The sequence below is a fragment of the Brachionichthys hirsutus genome, chromosome 4 (genome assembly GCF_040956055.1).
Source record: "Brachionichthys hirsutus isolate HB-005 chromosome 4, CSIRO-AGI_Bhir_v1, whole genome shotgun sequence".
Classification (NCBI taxonomy): domain Eukaryota; kingdom Metazoa; phylum Chordata; class Actinopteri; order Lophiiformes; family Brachionichthyidae; genus Brachionichthys; species Brachionichthys hirsutus.
In genome coordinates, this window is record NC_090900.1 from 2,171,057 (window position 1) to 2,190,295 (window position 19,239).

The 19,239-nt window shown below is 47.4% G+C and overlaps 2 protein-coding genes across 2 annotated transcripts in view; one reads left to right on the top strand and one right to left on the bottom strand.

The window, feature by feature from the left end:
- Positions 1-2,587, top strand: part of adgrv1 (adhesion G protein-coupled receptor V1) — a 65,986-nt gene extending 63,399 nt beyond the window's left edge. The window contains exons 92-94 of the mRNA XM_068760950.1: positions 43-228; positions 1,498-1,675; positions 2,196-2,587. Of these exons, the coding sequence (XP_068617051.1) occupies positions 43-228; positions 1,498-1,675; positions 2,196-2,314 (483 nt within the window). The 3' untranslated portion in view covers positions 2,315-2,587. The remainder of the gene's footprint in view (positions 1-42; positions 229-1,497; positions 1,676-2,195) is intronic.
- Positions 2,588-13,004: 10,417 nt separating this feature from the next.
- On the bottom strand, positions 13,005-18,904 carry arrdc3a (arrestin domain containing 3a). The gene is made up of 8 exons (XM_068760659.1): positions 18,447-18,904; positions 16,936-17,017; positions 16,708-16,855; positions 16,529-16,631; positions 16,166-16,422; positions 15,586-15,742; positions 15,352-15,494; positions 13,005-15,245 (listed from the first exon to the last, which is right to left on the bottom strand). Exons 1-8 carry the CDS (start codon positions 18,724-18,726, stop codon positions 15,177-15,179), a joined length of 1,239 nt encoding a protein of 412 aa, XP_068616760.1. The 5' UTR covers positions 18,727-18,904; the 3' UTR covers positions 13,005-15,176.
- Positions 18,905-19,239: the final 335 nt, after the last annotated feature.

The window sequence follows — 19,239 nt, forward strand, 5'->3', positions numbered from 1 at the left end:
GAGCTCATTTCTTAACGCCGATCGTTCTCTCTTCCTCCTCAGTGCCTCTACGTGTTTGCAGTTTACTTCATCATGCACAACCAGCTGTGTTGGCCGACTAAAGCCAGTTACACAGTGGAGATGAGCGGCCATGACGGTCCGGACTCCACCTACCAGGGAGAGGGACCCACCACTGTAGGGGGCGACATCAGCAAATCAACTCAGAATCTCATCAGTGCCATGGAGGAGGTGAACACACACACACACACACACTTGTGTGTTTAGTTTGAGGATGCAAAATTAAGTGACGCTCTTCATTTTTTTGTATAAATGTTTAAGGCCCACCTCCTAACAATTTACCAATCACAGAACTCTATTTCATAGAGTCTAAATTCTAAAGCTCAGTTTCGTCTTCTATCATAGGAATTCTTGTTATTTACGACAGCGCTGGCTTAACCTTCCCTCTACCTCCACCTTTAAGTTGCTTTTCCTCCCTTATTTTCCGAGGCCCTCATTCCCATGGCTCTATTTGCATAGTCCTGGTCCTCCTCCACACATTTCTCACATCAGCCGAGTGTTACTGTTGAGAACATTCGTGCTCAGACACACACACACTCACACACACACTCCTCTGGCCTGTCACACCGAGTCTCATCTGTGCAAAATGCGCTTGTGTGTTAAATCCGACTAAATATGCCTCTCGTGCCGAATTCAAACACACTGTTTTGGCACACGCATTATCTGTATCAGCTCTTGAGGACACCCTATAAGGATTGAGATGTGAGAGAAAGGAGGAGAAGAAAGGTTTCCTTTTTTTCCACTCCTGGGAACTCCCCGTTCCCGCTCTCCTCCCCACCGGATCCCGCTTGCAGGAATCCGGTAATCTCCTTTTATTCATGAGAACACGCATTCCAATCTCCGAGATCCGACTGCAGAACAACAAGAGGCACGGCACAAGAGTGGGAGCGTGAGCATTTGTTATTTGAATGTCGCTGAAGGCATCGGTTAGTGTAGCATCAGAAAAGAAAAAGCTGATTGGAATTCACCTCGGACCCGTTTCAACCCTTGAAAGCCTCAAAAAAACATGCAACGCGCACGTCTATGCATGCACAGGTGAGAGTTCTAAATCTCACCTAGCTGAGCTTACAGATTCACAAACAGATCCGCTGACCTCGGTTTCACCCCATGAACCCGCTGCGACCCTGGCCTTAACCCTACGGGGTGCTTGGACAACATGCACTCTGCCTGACCCGCGTACTCCACAGACATATTGAACACGACAGAAACACACACACGCCCTCTGAACATGTGTGTTTATTGTTCATATTGCTGATGAGAAATGGACCTGATTCTCTAGTGTGTGTGTGTGGGTGTGTGTGTGTGTGTGTGTGGGTGTGTGTGAAGCTAACACATCTGGAAGCTGACGCATGAAAACACTGAAGCATGCTAGTATACGGAGCAGTAAATCCCCGTGTGGTGTTTTACAGGGTAAAATGTGTTTGCGCGGGTGCGTTTCAGGTGTCGGCCGACTGGGAGCGAGCCTCGCTGCGTCCCAGCGGTCAGCCCAGCAGCGTGTTTAAACCCAGTCCCATACTGGGAACCTACTCCCCCGAGGGAGGCTTCATCAACGCCAACCTGGTCACCGCAGACGAGGAGTCGCAGGAGTTTGACGACCTCATATTTGCCTTAAAAACGGGTGAGGGCCCTGCCAGCAGTTAACACTCGCGCATTCATACTAATCCCCGAAGCATTGTGTCTAACTTTTTGAGTTTAAATGGCGCGTTTGCCTCCTCCTCGCATCCCTGTGGGTTTCCTCCGTCTTCCTCCCACCTCCAAAAGCTCCAGCTTTAGTGTAGTTAGGGAAACACTGGATCCGTCCCTCGCTGTGGACCCGCTTGTGTGTCCCGCCCATATCGAATGAACAAGTAAACAGCTGCAGCGGTGGGACGTTCGTCTCTGGTCCTGGGCCTGTATGGCGTTCGACCTTAAATGGCCTCGAGGCAGCAAACAAGTCAGGGATCTTAATCAGTCCCCTCGTCTGCCAGCCGCAGTGAGAGGCGATCAATCATATTCCTCAGGCGAGGAGAGGCGAGCTTTAAGGATTTCATTAAGTTAAATCCATTGGATTCTCCCCGGCCTCAAAATAACAAAACTGTCAAGAAGACAATTGATCTTGAAGCGTGGTCTTTTTTTTTTTCTCCTTTCTCCACATTTAGGAACCGGCCTTAACGTCAGCGACAGCGAGTCCATCCCCGGAAGCCACGACGGCGGGAGCGTCACCAACTCCCAGATCGTGGAGCTGAGGAGAATCCCCATCGCCGACACGCACCTCTAACTCCGCCCACCTCCTCGTTTCCACAGAAGGACATTTTACTGCACAGTATTTTTGTACTCTGAGCTTCGGCACTAAAACACTGTTTTTGATAGAACATTTTCATAGACGTTTGAGAAGTGATTTTTACTGTATGTCTGTTTATATATATATATATATATATATATATATATGAAGGTATACATAAAAGTCTTGGTAAATAATTTCTTTTCTTAAGTGCTTGGAGTAATTTTCTGAATGTACATTTGGGTTTTTCTGTAGAGTTAGTAAAAGAAGCAGCCAGACGGGTTCTGAGCGAACGCGTCGCTGCTGAGGAGGGAGATTGTGTCACATTAATAAATAATTCACCCTTTATTTTACATGTGGCTGTGCTGATTGGGTTATTCCTGCTCGTATCTTGTCTAACAGGAAGTTTACCGACCCTTTGATGGTTATCTATCCGGGGTCAGGGGTTGCCCTACCTTTGGGGAGGAGGATGATGATGATGATGGATGCTTCACAAGAATCTGACAAACTGGTTAGATGCAGAAACTTGAATCACATTTGAATCATTTTCAGGTAAAAATCTGTTTCCGTCCCTTTTAAATTCAACAGGAGATTTATTTTTTTGCTTTTTCATCCTGGAATCCGAAATCAACCCGACCCTTGGACCGTCCGACCTCTGACCTCTGTCACTCAGCTGGACCTGTGAACTCTGAGTTACTTTTACTGCTTAAAAAGAAGACGAGCAGAAAATAATCCAGCTTTTACAAATGTTGCAACGGACACGTTGCTTAATTATCACAGCCGCCTTTTAGGGTTCAATCTGGAGGCCGTGATGCTTTAACCAGAGTCCCGCAGCAGCAGCAACAAACGACGGGGCGACTTCAGGATATTTGTTTTTCCCCTTCCCTTTAATGAGACTCCCTCCTGCTGTTTAATGACTTCATTCTTCTTCCTGAAGGGGAAATGGAGGGCGAGACTGAAAAGGCAAGAATTAGAGGGAAGAAGAACAACATTGCGTGCAAACACTATTTTCTCTCTCTTTTTCCCCCTTCCTGAAATATGATTTCAATAGTTCTGAGACGCAGAGCATCGGCTGGAGTCTTTAATGAACAAATAAGTCATTTCATTGTTTACCTCCTTGAGAGAGAAGTCGTTTCTACAAAAGCAAATTGGTTTACATCCATCGATGACGACGTTGAAGCTGCAACGTGGATCCGCTGCAGGGGAAACATCAACTCTCCTCCATCTTTGATGGGTGCACATCTACCGGTAAATTAACTACTGGAAACTGCTGACTCAGCAAGCCCGGTTGCATATTTTATAGCACATTTGGTTGTGCGATAAACCGCAGTGTACAGATGCAGACTCAATTGGAAATAGACATCATGGTTTTTGCAAACCACATCAAAGGTTTGAAACCAGCTAGTAGCAGTTAGCTACTGAATATACAAACACGTAGTCATAAATGGCTGTAAATAACAAACAGTAGCCAACATGGACAAAAAAATGGGCTGATAATCAATTTATACTTAAAAATATATTTATTCTGCATCAGGATTTGCTTTTACAATTTAGACATTTCATATTAAATTTTAGAACACAAAATGTGTGTTCTAAAATTGCATGTTCTCCCCGTGTCTGTCTTTCCCTGCTGGAAGACAGAACCCAACTTGACCCACAAGAGAGCAAGCAGTTTGGCAACGGAGGCAAGGAAAAACTTCCCTTTAACAGGCAGAAACCTTGGACAGAACCTAAGACTCATGGTGGACGGCCATCTGTCTGGACCGGCTTGATTGAGAGAGAGAGAGAGAGAGAGAGAGAGAGAGAGAGAGAGCGAGAACAGGAGCAGACAAAAACAAAATGTAACATTGACTGCTATATAAAACTACAAATGCTAATGTTAGCGATGTGGACATCAGTGTCGAGGGTCCAGGTTCTGTCCGTGGTGATGCAGAACCTGGACCTGTGACCCTCAACACTGATATGGACATCAGTGTGATGTCCATATCAGATATCTGATATCTAAACTAACTGATCTGTTAATGATATAAATGTCTTAATCTAAACCCACATTCTCCTCATTGACACGCACCCACTAAGGAGAACAAAGAACCAGAAGAGGGTTTGGTGAAACCCTACAGAAACGTAGCATAGAGGCTGCTAAACAAGACACTGCTAAAGAGCTGCTGTATAAAACTACAAATGCTAATGCTAGCAATGTGGACATCAGTGTTGAGGGCCACAGGTCCAGGTTCTGCAGCACCACGAGAAGGACCTGCAGACAGAGAGACAGAAAGAGGGACAGATCACTATCAGTGTAATCCTCCTCACCAGCACCAGTATCAATGTTGTCTCACGCTCGTACGAGGATTACACTGATAGTCTTCCATTGAAGTAAAAGTGACTCGGAGTTTGTGTAATTTTTAACAGATCTTTGAATCCGTAAATGGGGTTTTCAATGTTAGAATGCAACTGCTCCAGAATCCAGGATCTCTTCTGGATCAGGACAAAAATTTAATAATCTGTTCCTGGTATGATGTCATCATGATCCCTCCAGAACTTTTTGAGTTATCTTGCTAATGGATGGACAGACATACAGGCAGATGCCGGCGATTACATAACCTCCGTGAAAGCGTACACCAACAATTTCAAACAATAATATGTGGCTAGAGGTGGCCCGTGGCGCAGTGGTAAGCACTGTTGCATCACAGCAAGGAGATCGTGTTTGAATCTGACTTTGGCTTGTGAGGAGTTTGCATGTTCTCCCCGTGTCTGCGTGGGTTCTCTCCGGGTTCTCCGGCTTCCTCCCACCACCAAAAACATGCAGCTTAGGTGGATTGGTGACACTAAATTGCCCGTAGGTGTGAGTGTGTGTGTGGCTGATTGTCTGTCTCTGTGTTGCCCTGCGATGAACTGGCGGCTTGTCCAGGGTGTACCCCGCCTCTCGCCCATTGACTGCTGAGATAGGCTCCAGCTTGGCCCGCGACCCGATAACGGACAAAGCGGTTGGAAAATGAATGAATGAATATGCGGCTAATTTATTGAATAGATGAAATACATGAAGAAACATTACATTTGAATTAATTTAAACAGCAGTGGTTTTGTTTCAAATATTCTTTATTGCTCAGATCCAGGTTGCTCAGCAATATAGTTCACACAACTCAAAACTACAGCATGGCGGTGACCAGAAAGGCATTGATCCACCTGACGTATTAAAATGGATCATAGGTCTCTAACACACAGTCACGAATTACCTTGAGGTGTTTTAGACCTTTTGGCCCGTGGGAAATGTAGGATTTAAAGATAGTGACCAACTAGATTCACAGGCATGGGCAAACTCCGGCCCGGGGGCCATATACGGCCCTTTGGGCTTTTTGATCCGGCCCGCCGAACTTGTCCAAATTATATAATTAAAGTAAATGTTGTTATAATTAAACCTCATTCCTTTTCCCGTTTCTCTGTAATGCTACCTGTAAAAGTCCAAATCCTTTCATGTAATGGCTTTTACATGTCATTTATATTAGTTCACACAAACACTCCATCCATCTGTTCCTGGCCAGGCCCCTCTGGCAAATTTTAGAACCCATTGTGGCCCGTGAGTCAAAAGGTTTGCCCACCCCTGAGTTAGCAGCTAACTTGAAGGAAAAGGAAGTTGACTGAAAAGTGACTTCAGGTGAGGATCTGGGAGTTCTTTAGTTGGTCTGGTTTGTGTTTTCAGGACAGATGCAGGAGATTAAGTTCCAGAATAAGACGCCTGCCTTACATTTATTGTGAATGCATCCTCCATGGATTACGCTATTCTTTAATTTCAATGCAAATGGCGTGAATTTCCACCTCCTGACTGCTCTCACTCGCCCGTTTTCTCTTGTGCGTAATGAACGCAAGAAAACCTTCCTCTAATTATTCAGGCTCTGAATGAGGATGTCGTTCCTGGATTGCGTGAAGAGTTGCTATGGTGATGAGCTCCACCCACCCACCACAAGGTGAGGCGAGGACAGAAAAATGTGCTAACTTGTTGCTCAGGTTCAGTTAATCAACCAATCAGCTCCCTGAGATGTCCGATAAACATGACAAACGATCCTAAAAGGATCTGATAAATGTGTGAGATGCAAACAAAAATGCACACCCCTAAAGCCTGGTAATCAATTCATTCGCTCAAGAAACTCAACCCAAAAATGTTGACTTCTGCGTATCCCAGGCCGCAACCTCGAGTGTAAGCGTGGCTGATTTACGCTCCTGATACGTATTTGTGAATCTGTGTATTACGCACATGATACTTGTTCTCAAATAGCTCGGCATTCCCCATGCTCCCGTCAGCCTTCACGGAAACACGGAGCGTAGGGAAAAGGGGATTCCTCGTCCGCTGAAGTGGCCGGACGGAAGGAAGGAGAAGGTTTAAGTGGCGGCGCTGAGGAGGGTCTGCTTTTGTTCATATGGACAAGATGCAAAGCGTGGTTACAAACGTAGTCCAGCCATCTGACATGAGCTCCAGGGGTTCTTCAATAACATCATTAGAATAAACGAGACGTATTTGAACCCCTTGAATGCCGGCTCTGGGTTTTTATTTGAAACTGCTGACATCCGGGTCATTTAATGTGACCTTTGGCCTTTTTACCCTTGGCTTTAAAGGTCAGCAGATTAAAAGAGGAGCCCGTAGAGGAGTAGCCAGGAGCAAACGGGAGGTCTTGAGCCATAAACGTCGATGTTCTCGATCGATATATGGCAAGTTCAGCGGCGTGAGCAGGTCTTTGTCGATTGGCAGCATGGCGTGGCGGAGGAAGTAGACTTTAACAGTGTGGCGCGTTAGCTTTAGCCGCTCTATGTGATTCTGAAAATTGAAAAGCAACACAATCCGCGGCGACCGTGCCAACATGGCTGAATGAGGGGCGTGAATGTGGCTGAGAGGCGTAGACGTATCATGTCTGCAAATGACACTCTTGTCTTGTTCTCACTATGTTGTCTGCTTGGCAGGAAACTAAAGCGTCCCATGCGTGACTAGCTGTAAGTAACTTATAATATGTCCATTTTAAAAAGCATTTTTTGTGTGTGTGTGTGTGTGTGTAGAGCGTGAACAATGCTCACACTCAAAAGTATGTATAAATTGCTTCGCGGCGGTGACAACTTGCCAGCGCGTGTGTTGCCGTCGTATCTGTGCTTTGGAAGTTGATGAGCGGCGAGCTTATAGCTCGTACTTATTTTAAAACCCTGGAGCCAGAAATAGTCATTACGTTTAGACAGGCGGGTTGTTTTCCTGGAAATACGGACTCCGCAGAGACCCTCTAACAATCGGCCACATCTGCAAGTCGTCTAGCGACCCTTTTAAAAGTGTGGTTTGCCTTTTGTTCGGTCCGTATTGGTCCGTGCGCTTGAGCTATGCAATGTGCGTTTAAGTAAAGCAAGACCTGCCAACTACCTTCAGCAGGTCATTAGAAACTCAAACGATCTCCCCCTCCGACTCCCCCTTTTACACTCACCCCTGGCATTCGAGCAGGCAGAGACCGGTTTGTGTTTATCACTCCCCGGTGGCTTTCGACTGGGGCAGCTTAATGCTTGGGGTGGGGGGGTGGGTGGGGCAAATAGCCGCCGTCCTGCCATCCTTTCTTGGCTATCTTCACTGCCGCTACCTCGACCATCGTCATCACCGGCTCTGGCCTCAGCGTCATCGTCAGATTCTACTCCATCTTTGTTGTTATGACAACAACAGGAATTTTGCGAAAGTGGCGGATCTGGGAGTTTTTGCATTTTCCAACTATTCCCCATTTATGAATGAATAATGTTTTCCATTCAATGCGTGTGGAGGATGTGCTCTAGTAATACCACAATCTGAGCACAACCAGTGGAAATGCAGACTGTCGAGGTGGCAGATGATGCTTACAACACCTCTTTTAGCATCTGAAGCAGCCGTCCAGTGGAACCCAGGCAAAACACGAGGGAAGGAGGAAATTGCTGCAATGAAATCCAGCGTCAGCCTCAACGGAGAGCCGTACGACCTTTTCAAACTAAAGGAAGTGACACATCAGAGAGAGAAAGTCAAGGCGTCACACTGGTTTCTCTGTGGGTTCAGCCGGACCCAACTGGTTTTATCCAGCAGGCTAGCATGCGGCAAGGCGGCCGGTCCGATCAGGGTCCCTCCGCATTCACGCACAATATCCGTTATTGTTGTGTGGCTGAAATGTCAAATACGGATCAGGCCGGCGGCGAAGTCTGTCGACCATATTGAAGAACAATGGAGCTACTGTGAAAAGAAAAGTCAAAAACAAGAGTCACTCCCGTAATTTAATCTGTTAATAAAATCTTAAACATCTTTCCCGGGGAGAGTCTAAACTATTTCCTCAACTTCTTTTAATACCTAGCTTTTTTTAAAGTCTCAATTTAAAATTCTTCACAAAACATGTGAAGAACGCATCAAGATGCCGCCGCGCTGTCACTGGAGACATTTAACGTCATAAACCTTCACAGCGAGCGGAGGGCAAACCGGATAGAGGACGATTCTCGTTCCCTTCGCTTGTTTTGAGGGAAGAGAGATCACCGGCCAAAATCTGACTCGATGAAGTGAGAGAAGCCTTGAAGTCGGTTTATCTGGCAGTTGCTCCAAACTAATAAAATGAGTCACAGGACTGGAGCAAACCGGACCAGGCAGCTCTTGTCCTAAAGTGACCCCCGGGGGAATGTGTCTTGGAAAAATGTGAGTGTTTATTCATGTTTCATGCCCGAACCCGAGCTCACTGTCCCCACAATCCATTGATCTCATCCAACCCACACGCCCCAACCAGTTTGGTGACTCAACACCTGTCATAAATCACGCCCGTCCAAAAATGTCCCATGTTGCAATATTAACCATTTTAAAGTTCCGGTTTCCACGCTGTCCAAAACGGCAAAACTTTAACTGTTTACTCCTCGATTTATCAGGATCGGGAGAGGTTTGTGCGCTCCGAGTTCTTCCTAACTAGAGGTCATCCATCGGCTGCTCTGCTATCAGAATCATCTCGTATCCCTTCGTCCTTTTCAGCAGCTCCCACTTCACCACGATTAACATCTTTTCTGCCTTTCATCGGTTTGTCATTTGGGAGCCAGAGGACGCAGGTCGTTGCCCCTTGCTTAGACTTTACCCACATCGGCTGGTGTTGTTTTCATGTTACTCTAACTCCGGGAGCAAATAAAGACTGGATGCCACGCCGACCGGTCCGGACCAGACCGGTCCGGGCAAGGAGATGGAAAGTTCTGAAACGGGAGATGAAGCCCTGGGATGTCTGGCAACCCGTCCAGGGGAGTAAATTTAAGCGGTGTCAGCAGGAAGTCACGCTATACCTGTGATGTCGATCTAATCTTGGATCGGCCGGAGAGTCTTTTTACGCCGGGCTACTTTAATAGCGGTCGTCTATTAAAAAGCGTTACGTCGCTAAGCGTAGCGTCTGCATTCTTCAAAGCCCCCCGCCTCCCCCCCATACATTTTTCAATATAATTTTTACTGATCAAGCCAAGGGGCAGGAATCTGCTTTTATCCGTTTGGTCCACCTGTAGTATCATTCGCAATAAGTTGATCAAATGTCAGTTAATTTATAGACGAATGGAGAGCGAGCGGGTCAGCGTGGTCTATTCTAAGAGAAGTTTTCATGACCTCTCATTGGTGCAAAAGAGGGCTGTCCAGCGGCAGAGCCCGAAGGCCGCGCGTCAGAATCCACTCGAAATAGCAGAAGGTGAGCGTTTCCAGCCCGACAGCGAGAATTCATTAAATATTTGAGCAACTTTAATGCACTAATAAGGTTTCGCGGCAAAGAGAAGCGCTATTATACGTTTGTTGGCGTTTGACTGAGGCGTCTGCGTCGCCGGTCGGAGAGAAGACAGGATAGAAGGAAAATATCGGCTGCTTAAAATGAAAAAGGTAAAAGGATTTAGCAAGACTGGGTAAAGGATGGGGGGGGGGGGGGTAACAGACTGGATGTTTGGACGGGTGGAATAGCAGTGAGAGGCGACCCACCCCGTCCAGCAGAATGCCTGATCTCTGCAGGCCCCGCTGCACCTGTTGTTTTTCAGGAGCAAGACACACAGAGTGGGAGGGGGAGGGGGGGGAGGAAGGGTGGCTTTCTTTTTTTTTTTTGTTCTTTGTGACTCAGGAGAATCTGATCTGGCCGACGAGAGGGAGAGTTAAAGCTGGGGAGGTGGAGGGGTGGGGGGGGGTCAGCTGTGAGTCAGCCACAGCTAAAAAAGGAAACTGAGCGACATCCACTGTGGGGGGTAAAATACGACAAGTGGTGAAACAGCACTCCTCAGCCGGGTCTCCTGTCACCCTGGAGACGGTGCATCATCCTGTCAGAGATGGTTCCTGTTAGCATCTTCTTTTTTTTTAGGGGGGGGGGGATACGGAATTTGCTCCACGATGTGATCTGGGTCTAAACCCTCCACCACGTGACAGGAGAGATGACGACGGTGGAGATACCACTCATTCCTCTCCTGCGGCTTATGATCCCATCTCACGCCAGCGTCGCTTTCGACACTCGAGCGGCTTCGGCATCCTGGGAACTCGTCAAACACAAACCGCTGACGAGTTCAGGCTCAAGATGGAAAGTTTAGGAGGGAAGAGAAACATTGCAGATGCACAAAATAAATACTGTCGATGACAGACGGTGGAAAGGGAGAGGGAGGTAGAAATAGACATTTTGTTTACCGCTGCTGTCTAGGATTGCTATTGGCTGACATCGTTCTCCACCAGTCGCTTCAGGATGCCTCGCCTTCTGTCTCACAAGTGCATTTGGACTAGAGATTAAAGACAGCCCAGTGTGGCGCAGACAGTATTTCTCTCTGGGCGCTTCAAATGATGCCTAAAATATTCCGAGAACCTCAAACCTGATCCTATCGTTTAATTAAATCTATTTTAGGCACAGCAAAAAGAAGCTAAGGGAGCTATGCGGGACTTTTCCCAGCAGTAGTAGCGGCCGGGCCCTGAACTTTTGCTGTGTAAGAGCTGCAAACATGCCAGTGTGTGTGTGTGTGTGTGTGTGTGTGTGTGTGGAGGTGGAATGCTGACCATGCTGGGACTTCGGTATGGAGGTGAAGAGTCCTGGCATCGTAATTAACACCATCGTTATAAATCATGCACGGCCTCAGCGCCATTTTGCCAATTCAGTCCGATTCCAGTTCTAAGCCTTTAACTGAAGCCCTTTCCATTCATTTATTTCTCATTGAACTGCGTGACCCTGATGCGTCACACTGATGACTCACGGGGGGGTGGGGGGGGCACGGGTCCGAGCCTCCACATTCAGAGCTGAACCGTGCTCGGTCACCAGCGAGCTGCTGGGAACCTCTGGACCACCGGGGCTTCTGGGTAGTGGGATTAGCCAGTGAGAGAAAACAGCTGAGGACTCATAGCATCAGCAGTTGCTAATGGAAGCCCACGCACAAGAACACACACACACACACACACACATGCATGCACGCCATCCCCTCAATAATCCACATCCGCAGGGGTCAGTCGCCCACAAAGGCCCGGGTCCACAAAAGTCAAACGTGGATGGGGGGGCAGGGGAGGTCAAAGCTGACTGAGCTGCTGAGTCATCAGGGATGCTGGTCAAAATTGATAATGTGAAGTTGATGAGCTGTCGTTTTGTATTGAACGTGGGCGTTTCCTTTCTTTCGGCGCAGCTTCCAGCATTGCGGATGACATCTGAGCATCGCTCGGTTCATTCGTGCAACCTGTCGCATACGTTCCTGATAAAGAAAATCAATCAGCACAAACCTGGGTCGACGTGATGGAGAGTCTCTGATCGGCTGAACTCTAGGAGTAGGTCACGTCCAGTGAAAGAATGAGAAAGCATCCAACTGTGTGCAAGTTAAATACGATTTTATGACTAAATATTTAGTTCACCCTGAAACAAACAGAACCACAATGATTTCGTGAATTACTGAGGGCTGGAAAACCGGTATCTAAATGTTAAGTAAATGTTAACACATTTGTGTAAATAAGACTTCAGAGGCACAAAAGAGCTCAAAGTACAAAAATAGCAGTGTTGTGTTTAAACATATTAAGCGTATGTTATAGAGGAAATTTATCAGCAGACTTTTCGGCCTCATGCGGACACGTCCTCCATTATTTCTCCACAGCAGGTCACGCCTTTTCCTCCGTGCATCATTCAGGGATCAATAAATCATATGCTTTGTTTTTATACCTGAAACTGCAGCCTTCATCCTGTGAGGTTTCTCTGATACTTGATTTTATCATGCAAAATGTCTTCTGGATCTGATCCAGAAAGGTCAGGAAAGGATATTACATTTTAAATATTGAAAACTCCATTTATGGGTTCAAAAATCTGTTAGAAAATACAGATCAGCTCTGATTCACTTTTCCTTTTCATGGTTGCTGTGTTAGAACACAGAACAATTTAGAACCTTTTGATGATCCAGCTCACCACGTGGGCGGTGTGGATATAATCTTGACTAATGAGCTGTTTGGCGGAGGTCTGAGCGCTTTTCTCGTTTCGACTTTAGTGACGTCAACGACTGGAAGTGATGCCAGGTGCAGTTTATTAGACCGCCGCTAGGGGCAGTGTTGGACCATGATTCTGTTGGATCATGATTCAACTGAATGCCAACCTCTGTGCTTCTCATTTAAAGTGACCCCCCCAAAAAATTGCTTTCTATCAGGGTACGGTTTGAATAACTTGCAGGTTCAGTTGAACTTTTCAGTTACAAAAGATCAAAACTCAGTGTGAAGTAATCTTGAACAAAATGTTTATTCAAATCAAAAGGAAGAACTAGACAAAAAGGTAAAATCATTCAGAACATAGCATATTCATAGAATATCTATACATCATTAACAAAAAAAAAAGAGATAAAAACATACAAACAGAGAATGAAGAAAACTCAGCGAGTGATATTGCACTTTGTTCCTAAAATGTTTCAGATCCCATCTCCCAGGTTCTTTATCTGTGAACATTTCAGTCCCTGCCTTTCTTTTATTTAGGTCAGGAGATTAGCTTAGTTTTGACGCTGGACTACTCTGAGGCCCAAGTAAATAGAATATGGAACTGACCGACCTGAAACCTGAAGCTTATTCCTTTCTTTGTAGCTTGAATCACTTGCCCTAAATTAAAGTCAAGCCAAGCCAAGAAAAGAAAAAAAAAGTGGAATAAACAGTTTACCTGCTATCCCCATTGTACCTAAATGGGTGGGAAGGGTGCTGGTCAACAGCTGCCACCCCTCCGGAGGACAGGGAGACAAACTCAAGAACGTAAGCTGGAAGCAAACGAAACCAAATGCCCAGAAAAACATGGAGGGAAAGAAAAAAGAACCCCCATCCAAGATGTCCCGTCACTGCTTCTAAAAGACTAGTTTTATTTAAATTCCCTCTTCCCTTTTTGTCCTTTTGAATAAACACAGAGAGGTTACCGACCATGCAGCCGCGTAGAAAGACGAGAACGAGTGAGGGTGGACGCCGAGAAACGATGAAGGGCGATCGAGTCAAGGCCACCGAGCGTTCACACAATCACACGCAACACACAAGCGGGACTGAGCTACGATTGAACGTAAACTTATAGAGCTGCTAAGCTAAGAATAAAACGTTTAACGATCCATGCATGTCTCAAGAGTGAAAATCCTTTGAGACGGTGAAAGGAAAGGTTTTTCCTCCAGACCGTCACAAAATGCTTTTTTCTTTTTAACCTCGGTCATGACAAACGTCTGTTGCAGCCGGTCTTTGGCGTTGACCGAGTTAGAAAACCAATGTATTACTCATGTCAACCTGCGACGACTCGCTCTGACCGGTCCCAACAGACGTTTGGCCGAGTCTCCCCAGCTTCTCATGGGCCGCCGGGATTTTGGATTTTACTCCTGCAATGGAGAAGCCTCCTTTTCTTTGTCCCACAATCCGGCATTCTGGTTTCACTGGTCTGGTAAAATAAAAAAATAAATCTATCTCTCAGATGAAATGGGCAGCGCAGGACAAAAAGGGAATGTGATTCTTACTTCTCTTGTTAAAAATGGCCGTTCTTTTATTTTTGTTAAAGTGCAATTTAAAGAAAAGCTATACCTAGAAATTCAGTCTCAAAAAGCTTCCAGCTGGAGATGGTGTGCTGCTGCTGTGGGAAACATCAGGAGGGGGGGGGGGGGCTAGTTACTTAACAGCTTAAACAAATTCAGTGCATTGTTCCTGTCCTTTTCAGTCTTTTCCCTCTTCTCAAATCAAATCCTGTCTACTTCGCGTCAGAAAGTTGAAAGCCTGCAAGTCTCATATTCTTAGTTAGGGTTACAAGGCCGAAACCAAACTTTATCATTTAATGGAGCCACACTACTCAAGTAAAGAATAAAATGTGCAAAAACAAAATCCCAAATGGAGGCAGGAGGGGTCGAGTCTTTGCCGTGAATGCTTTCGTTCATACGGACTACGGGGGGATAGAACGTCGTCGTGGTTCTCTCCTCATCCTCGTTTTCTTTCGGAGATTCTGCTGAAGTCTGGACATGATTAGTCCTGCCCTTCGGCGTGAAGAGCGATGTCCGTATGTGCCGTGAGGACAGAAGAATCGAGGGTGGAGGGGGAGCCGAAGCGGGTCGAGTCTCGCTGATCCGCCCTAAACTCTACCAGCGAGACTCTCACTGCTGGGGGGGGGGGGGCTTTCAAACAGGCTGAAAATGTGTCATCTGTACATCCGACCCTCAGCATGCTGACACGGGAAGGAAGCAACCCCCCCCCCGGTCGCTCTCCTTGAGGGGAGGCAGGAACAGGTTTATCCAAACCCACTCGACTGTCTTTGTCGGCCGGTTGGATACTCTTCTCTCGATGTCGGCAGCGCGTCGCTAACACTGCCGCAAGAGAGAACAAGAAACTAAACTGAGCCTTAAAAAATGTGGCTCCCCGACTCTGCCGGGGTCGTTTCGGGGGGGGCGCCCTTCAGCGGGATGGACAGGCGTCGAGTCTGCGCTCCTCTGTGCGGCTGGCGTGATCGGGATTAGGATCGACCTGGAGCGGCGCGGAGAGGAGAGGAGAGGAGAGGAGGGTGAGTTTGGTGGAACAACTAGCTGATCGTCTGGAACCGAAACATGAATGGACTTCGCGTCGCTCTTACCTCGGAGTACAGCGGCGGAGGCTGGAAGCGGAACTCGTGAATGTAGGCGAAGAGAGGCCCGTCCAGCTCCTCGCGGGACGCCGGTCCGTCCAGACTGCTCCGCCTCTGCTCTTCGGTCGCTATTTCTGCATAGCTAGGTGGCGCTGAGGGGGAATACGGAGCCTTGCGTTAGCAACCCAGCGGGTTTTACCCCCCCCCCCCCCCAGAGCAGATCGGCGTGAAGCGAACGCCTACCTTCGGGCCGCTCTGGCAGACCCATGCCCAGCCAGCTAATGCTGCACTGGCTGCTGACGCTGGAGGTACGGGAGCCGAAGGGGTGGAGCGGGATGGTGCCGATGACCAGGGGCAGGTTCAAGGACAGGTTTATTGCCCCCGGTATGTCTACGTACACCTGGAGCAAAGACACGAGGACACCGCAGCGGGTTAGACTGCGCAAGTAAAGCTGGAGTTGTAATAAAGCCGATATAAATAGAGGGGGGCTTTGGATTCTAGCCTCTGGCATGGAATGAAACCGCGTTTTAATCCTCTGCGGAGGGGAAACCGAGCCGGGCGGGTTATGAAAAGGGTCGTGCAGCCGTTCACCGAAATGTGGGTCAGCCGGTCGCTTATGCAAGGTGGGCCGGCGTTTGTCCGCTTGTGAGGTGGAGAGGTTATAAGCACCTTCACAGCAGGCGCTAGCAAAGATATTCTTGGCTAATGCTCTTAGCAGCATGTGGAGAGAACACCGTGAGCAATCTGAGCCGAGTCAGCCCGGCCCTCAACCAGGAGACTAACTGGCTAGTAACCCACGGCAACGGTGGCAGGATGGGCTCACCATGAGGGAGTACTCCACTCTGATGATGCTGCAGTCCAGGATGGAGGGCGAGACGGGTGGGATCTTCAGCATCTTGCCGCTCCAGGTCTCGGTTTTGCCCGAGGACAGCGACTCGCCCCGCAGGTTGGCCACCAGCTGCTTGACCTCCTTTATCTTCCCTTTGGCGTAGAACGTCTGGGTCTGGTAGATGGCCGCCTTCGGCACCATCATGCGGGATGAGCAGTTCTCGATCTCTGCGAAGATCTGGATCGACTCTCCTGGAAAATTCCGGGAGGTTAATATCAACCGCAGCCGTCCGTTGATCCAATGTGCATTTTTTTTTATCCGGATAATAGACGACGGCCAACGTCTCGCCCTTCTCACCTGGGGTGTATCCCTTCCTTTCGATCTTGGCACTTAGGGAAATGGGACCTGAGGTGCAGAACCAACAGCAAAGTGTTTTGTCTTTTGTGCCGGCCTGTGGTGACTGGAGAGATAAAAATGCAAATGTAAATGATTTCTTCATCGCCGTCTTCAACAATACCCGAGTCGAAAGAGCGTACCAGCAATAACGGAGTGTTGATGTCGATGTGCTCAAAGACTGTAAATTCCTTCTTGGTCTTCATGGGCAGGAGCCAAGGCCGGTGGAGCTCCGCCTTCACCCAGTAGCGCACGCTGCCATGCTTCCCTTCGAAAGAGGTAGCCAGAGGTCTGCAGGCGGGAAAAGAAAAGGAAAAAGAACCGTCAGGGAGAGCGGAGCGATGACATCATCGTCGCTCAAGTCAACTCACGTCTGTGGAAGCTCGAGGCTGAATGCATACTCGTGTCGTCCTGAATGAATAGTGGTGAGTCCTTCCTCGGAGTTGTCGTCGTCTGAAACACAAGGAGGACAATATTCCAAACACATGTATACCATACCTGGGAAAAATGCTCTAGGTAGGCATCTGAAAGTCATAAAAAAAAAAAACACAGGGTGGGGGAGACAAGAGAATAAAAGGGAATTTACTATCATATTTGTCTTTAAAAAATATATATATACGTATGTACTAAGTAGTAAGCAGCAGACTCGAGGAAACAATATTTGGGATTTGTGCATTTTGGAAAATGAGGGACTAAATCCCGCACAGGATGGAGCGAGAGAGAAGAAGAATAAAATCCGTTACATATGCTTCCAGAAACAAAGGAAGGAGGGCGTGTGTTTAAAATATATGAATGTAAAAAAAATTGCTAATATTATTTTTCCCTTTTTAAAAAATAAATGAACGACCGGGTGCGCTTCTGCCAGCTCAGCAGTCCCCTCCCCGCGGCGGCAGCCGGTGAAGTAAACAAGCGCGGAGCCGTCAGTCAAACGGAACCAGCAGGAGGAGACCGGCCTAAACCGGCGCGAGCAGCTTCCCACAGCAGCGCTGCGCTCGTGACGCAATCACTGTGCGACGGCAACCCACTCCGGCATCACCGAGAAATGCTCTTCCAAGGAGCTTATAAAATTCATTTTGTAGCGATGCAGCTCCTTCATTTACGCTTCGAGGATAAGCCATAAAATGACAAGATTTAAGAAACGTAATCTACTAAAACAAGATATTTCTAATGGCGGAAACATCGAGATAATCCCTACACAGTGCGACGAAGCTCCAGCAAATCCTAATTCGACGTCGTAATACAAAAAACTCGTATTTTAACACCTATAAAACACATTTTGCAGTGTTTTTTTTTCCAGAATTATAAAGTTGCAGAATTGTCTGTCAATCTCCGCAGGAAAATGACGTCATCGTCCACACATGAGCATCTCAGCCAATGGCACACTGCAGAGGGAGGGGCTTTGCAGCGTCGCCCCGCCCCCTCAGAGTCCAGTTCTCTGAACAGGATTGAACCGCTTTGAACAATGGGTGGAAACTTAAGAAAAGCTACAAAGGAACACGCAAAATTACCCGTTTTTCCATCGAAATATTATAACACGGATGAATATACATAATCGGACATTATTACTCTATCGGCCCGAGTGCCAGAAATGGAATATAATTGTCGTCTTACACTTTAAATGCTATAAAAAACAGGCTTGCCTGAGCTGTCATTCATTGACACGAACAGGTAAAGATGGTGATTCTGTGTTATCAGGTTTAAAGCAGAAGCTTTAACGACACGAACCTTTTCTCTTTATAAACCATTATGAAATTGCCCCACCATTTTGCGACATTTGAGACAACGAGCATCCCCATCTTCCAACCAGCGAATAAAACGCATCAGTTTCTCTAAAGTTCCGCTAAAAAGATCAAATAAAAACAATAATAAAACCACGTCTTACCTCTCCCGTGTCCGATTAGAATATCTCTGTGATTTAGATACTCCACTTCTTCGGTGTAGTTCTGCGTGTAGGCAGTGTTGGATCCAGCATTTCTTGACTCAGTCCAGCGAACTTTGGCGAACCCCTTGGCGTGGATCTTGAGCGATTTCACGCGGATCTCTCCGGTGACCTCGATGATCACCCTCCCTGAGACGCTGTCCCCGCTGGAGAACACGGGCACGTTGCTGTCATTGAGATAGTCGTAGCTCACCGTGAAGCTCTTCACCTTTCCGAGCACCATGGTGGCAAGCAAAAAAAGAAAAGGCTGCTGAAATTAAAAAAATGATCTCATATGAAAAAAGAGAAACATCTGCCCTGCCAAAATATAAAAAGCAGCGGCAGCAGGCGCGCCGTGAGAGCCGCTCATTGACATACGGGCCGGACAACAGCAGGAGACGCTGCTACCGTCCGAGTCCGAGTCGGTCTCCGAGTCAAAGACAAGGAGACGCCGTCGCTCGGCTCGCTTTAAGCGACGGGGCAGTAAGGGGAGAAAAACAACCTTCTGCGCATGCGCGGGCCTTCACTGCCCCCCCTCCTTCCGCCTTCTGGAACGAGGCAGGGAAGGTAATAGCATCTGGAGGCCTCGATCAAAAGGGTTCAAGGCTGAGAGTTCTTCCGGAAATGCTTTATTCGCCTCTCACACGAGTTTGTTTTTGTGTTAGGATTAATTTGATCCCAGCACATATAGGATAGGGGGGGGGGGGGGGGGGGGTCATTGTGTGGCACAAACAACTCTTGGAGCTCGAAGCGCCAT

What these genes read in the sequence shown, in the direction of transcription:
- arrdc3a (XM_068760659.1), bottom strand. Translation starts at nt 18,726, where the DNA reads ATGGTGCTCGGAAAGGTGAAGAGCTTCACGGTGAGCTACGACTATCTC. An exon ending in TCTAATCGGACACGGGAGAG is followed by an intron (nt 17,018 to 18,446) that starts GTAAGACGTGGT and finishes CTTGTGTTTCAG; the next exon opens with ACGACGACAACTCCGAGGAA. An exon ending in CTCCGCCGCTGTACTCCGAG is followed by an intron (nt 15,246 to 15,351) that starts GTAAGAGCGACG and finishes GCGCCGCTCCAG; the next exon opens with GTCGATCCTAATCCCGATCA.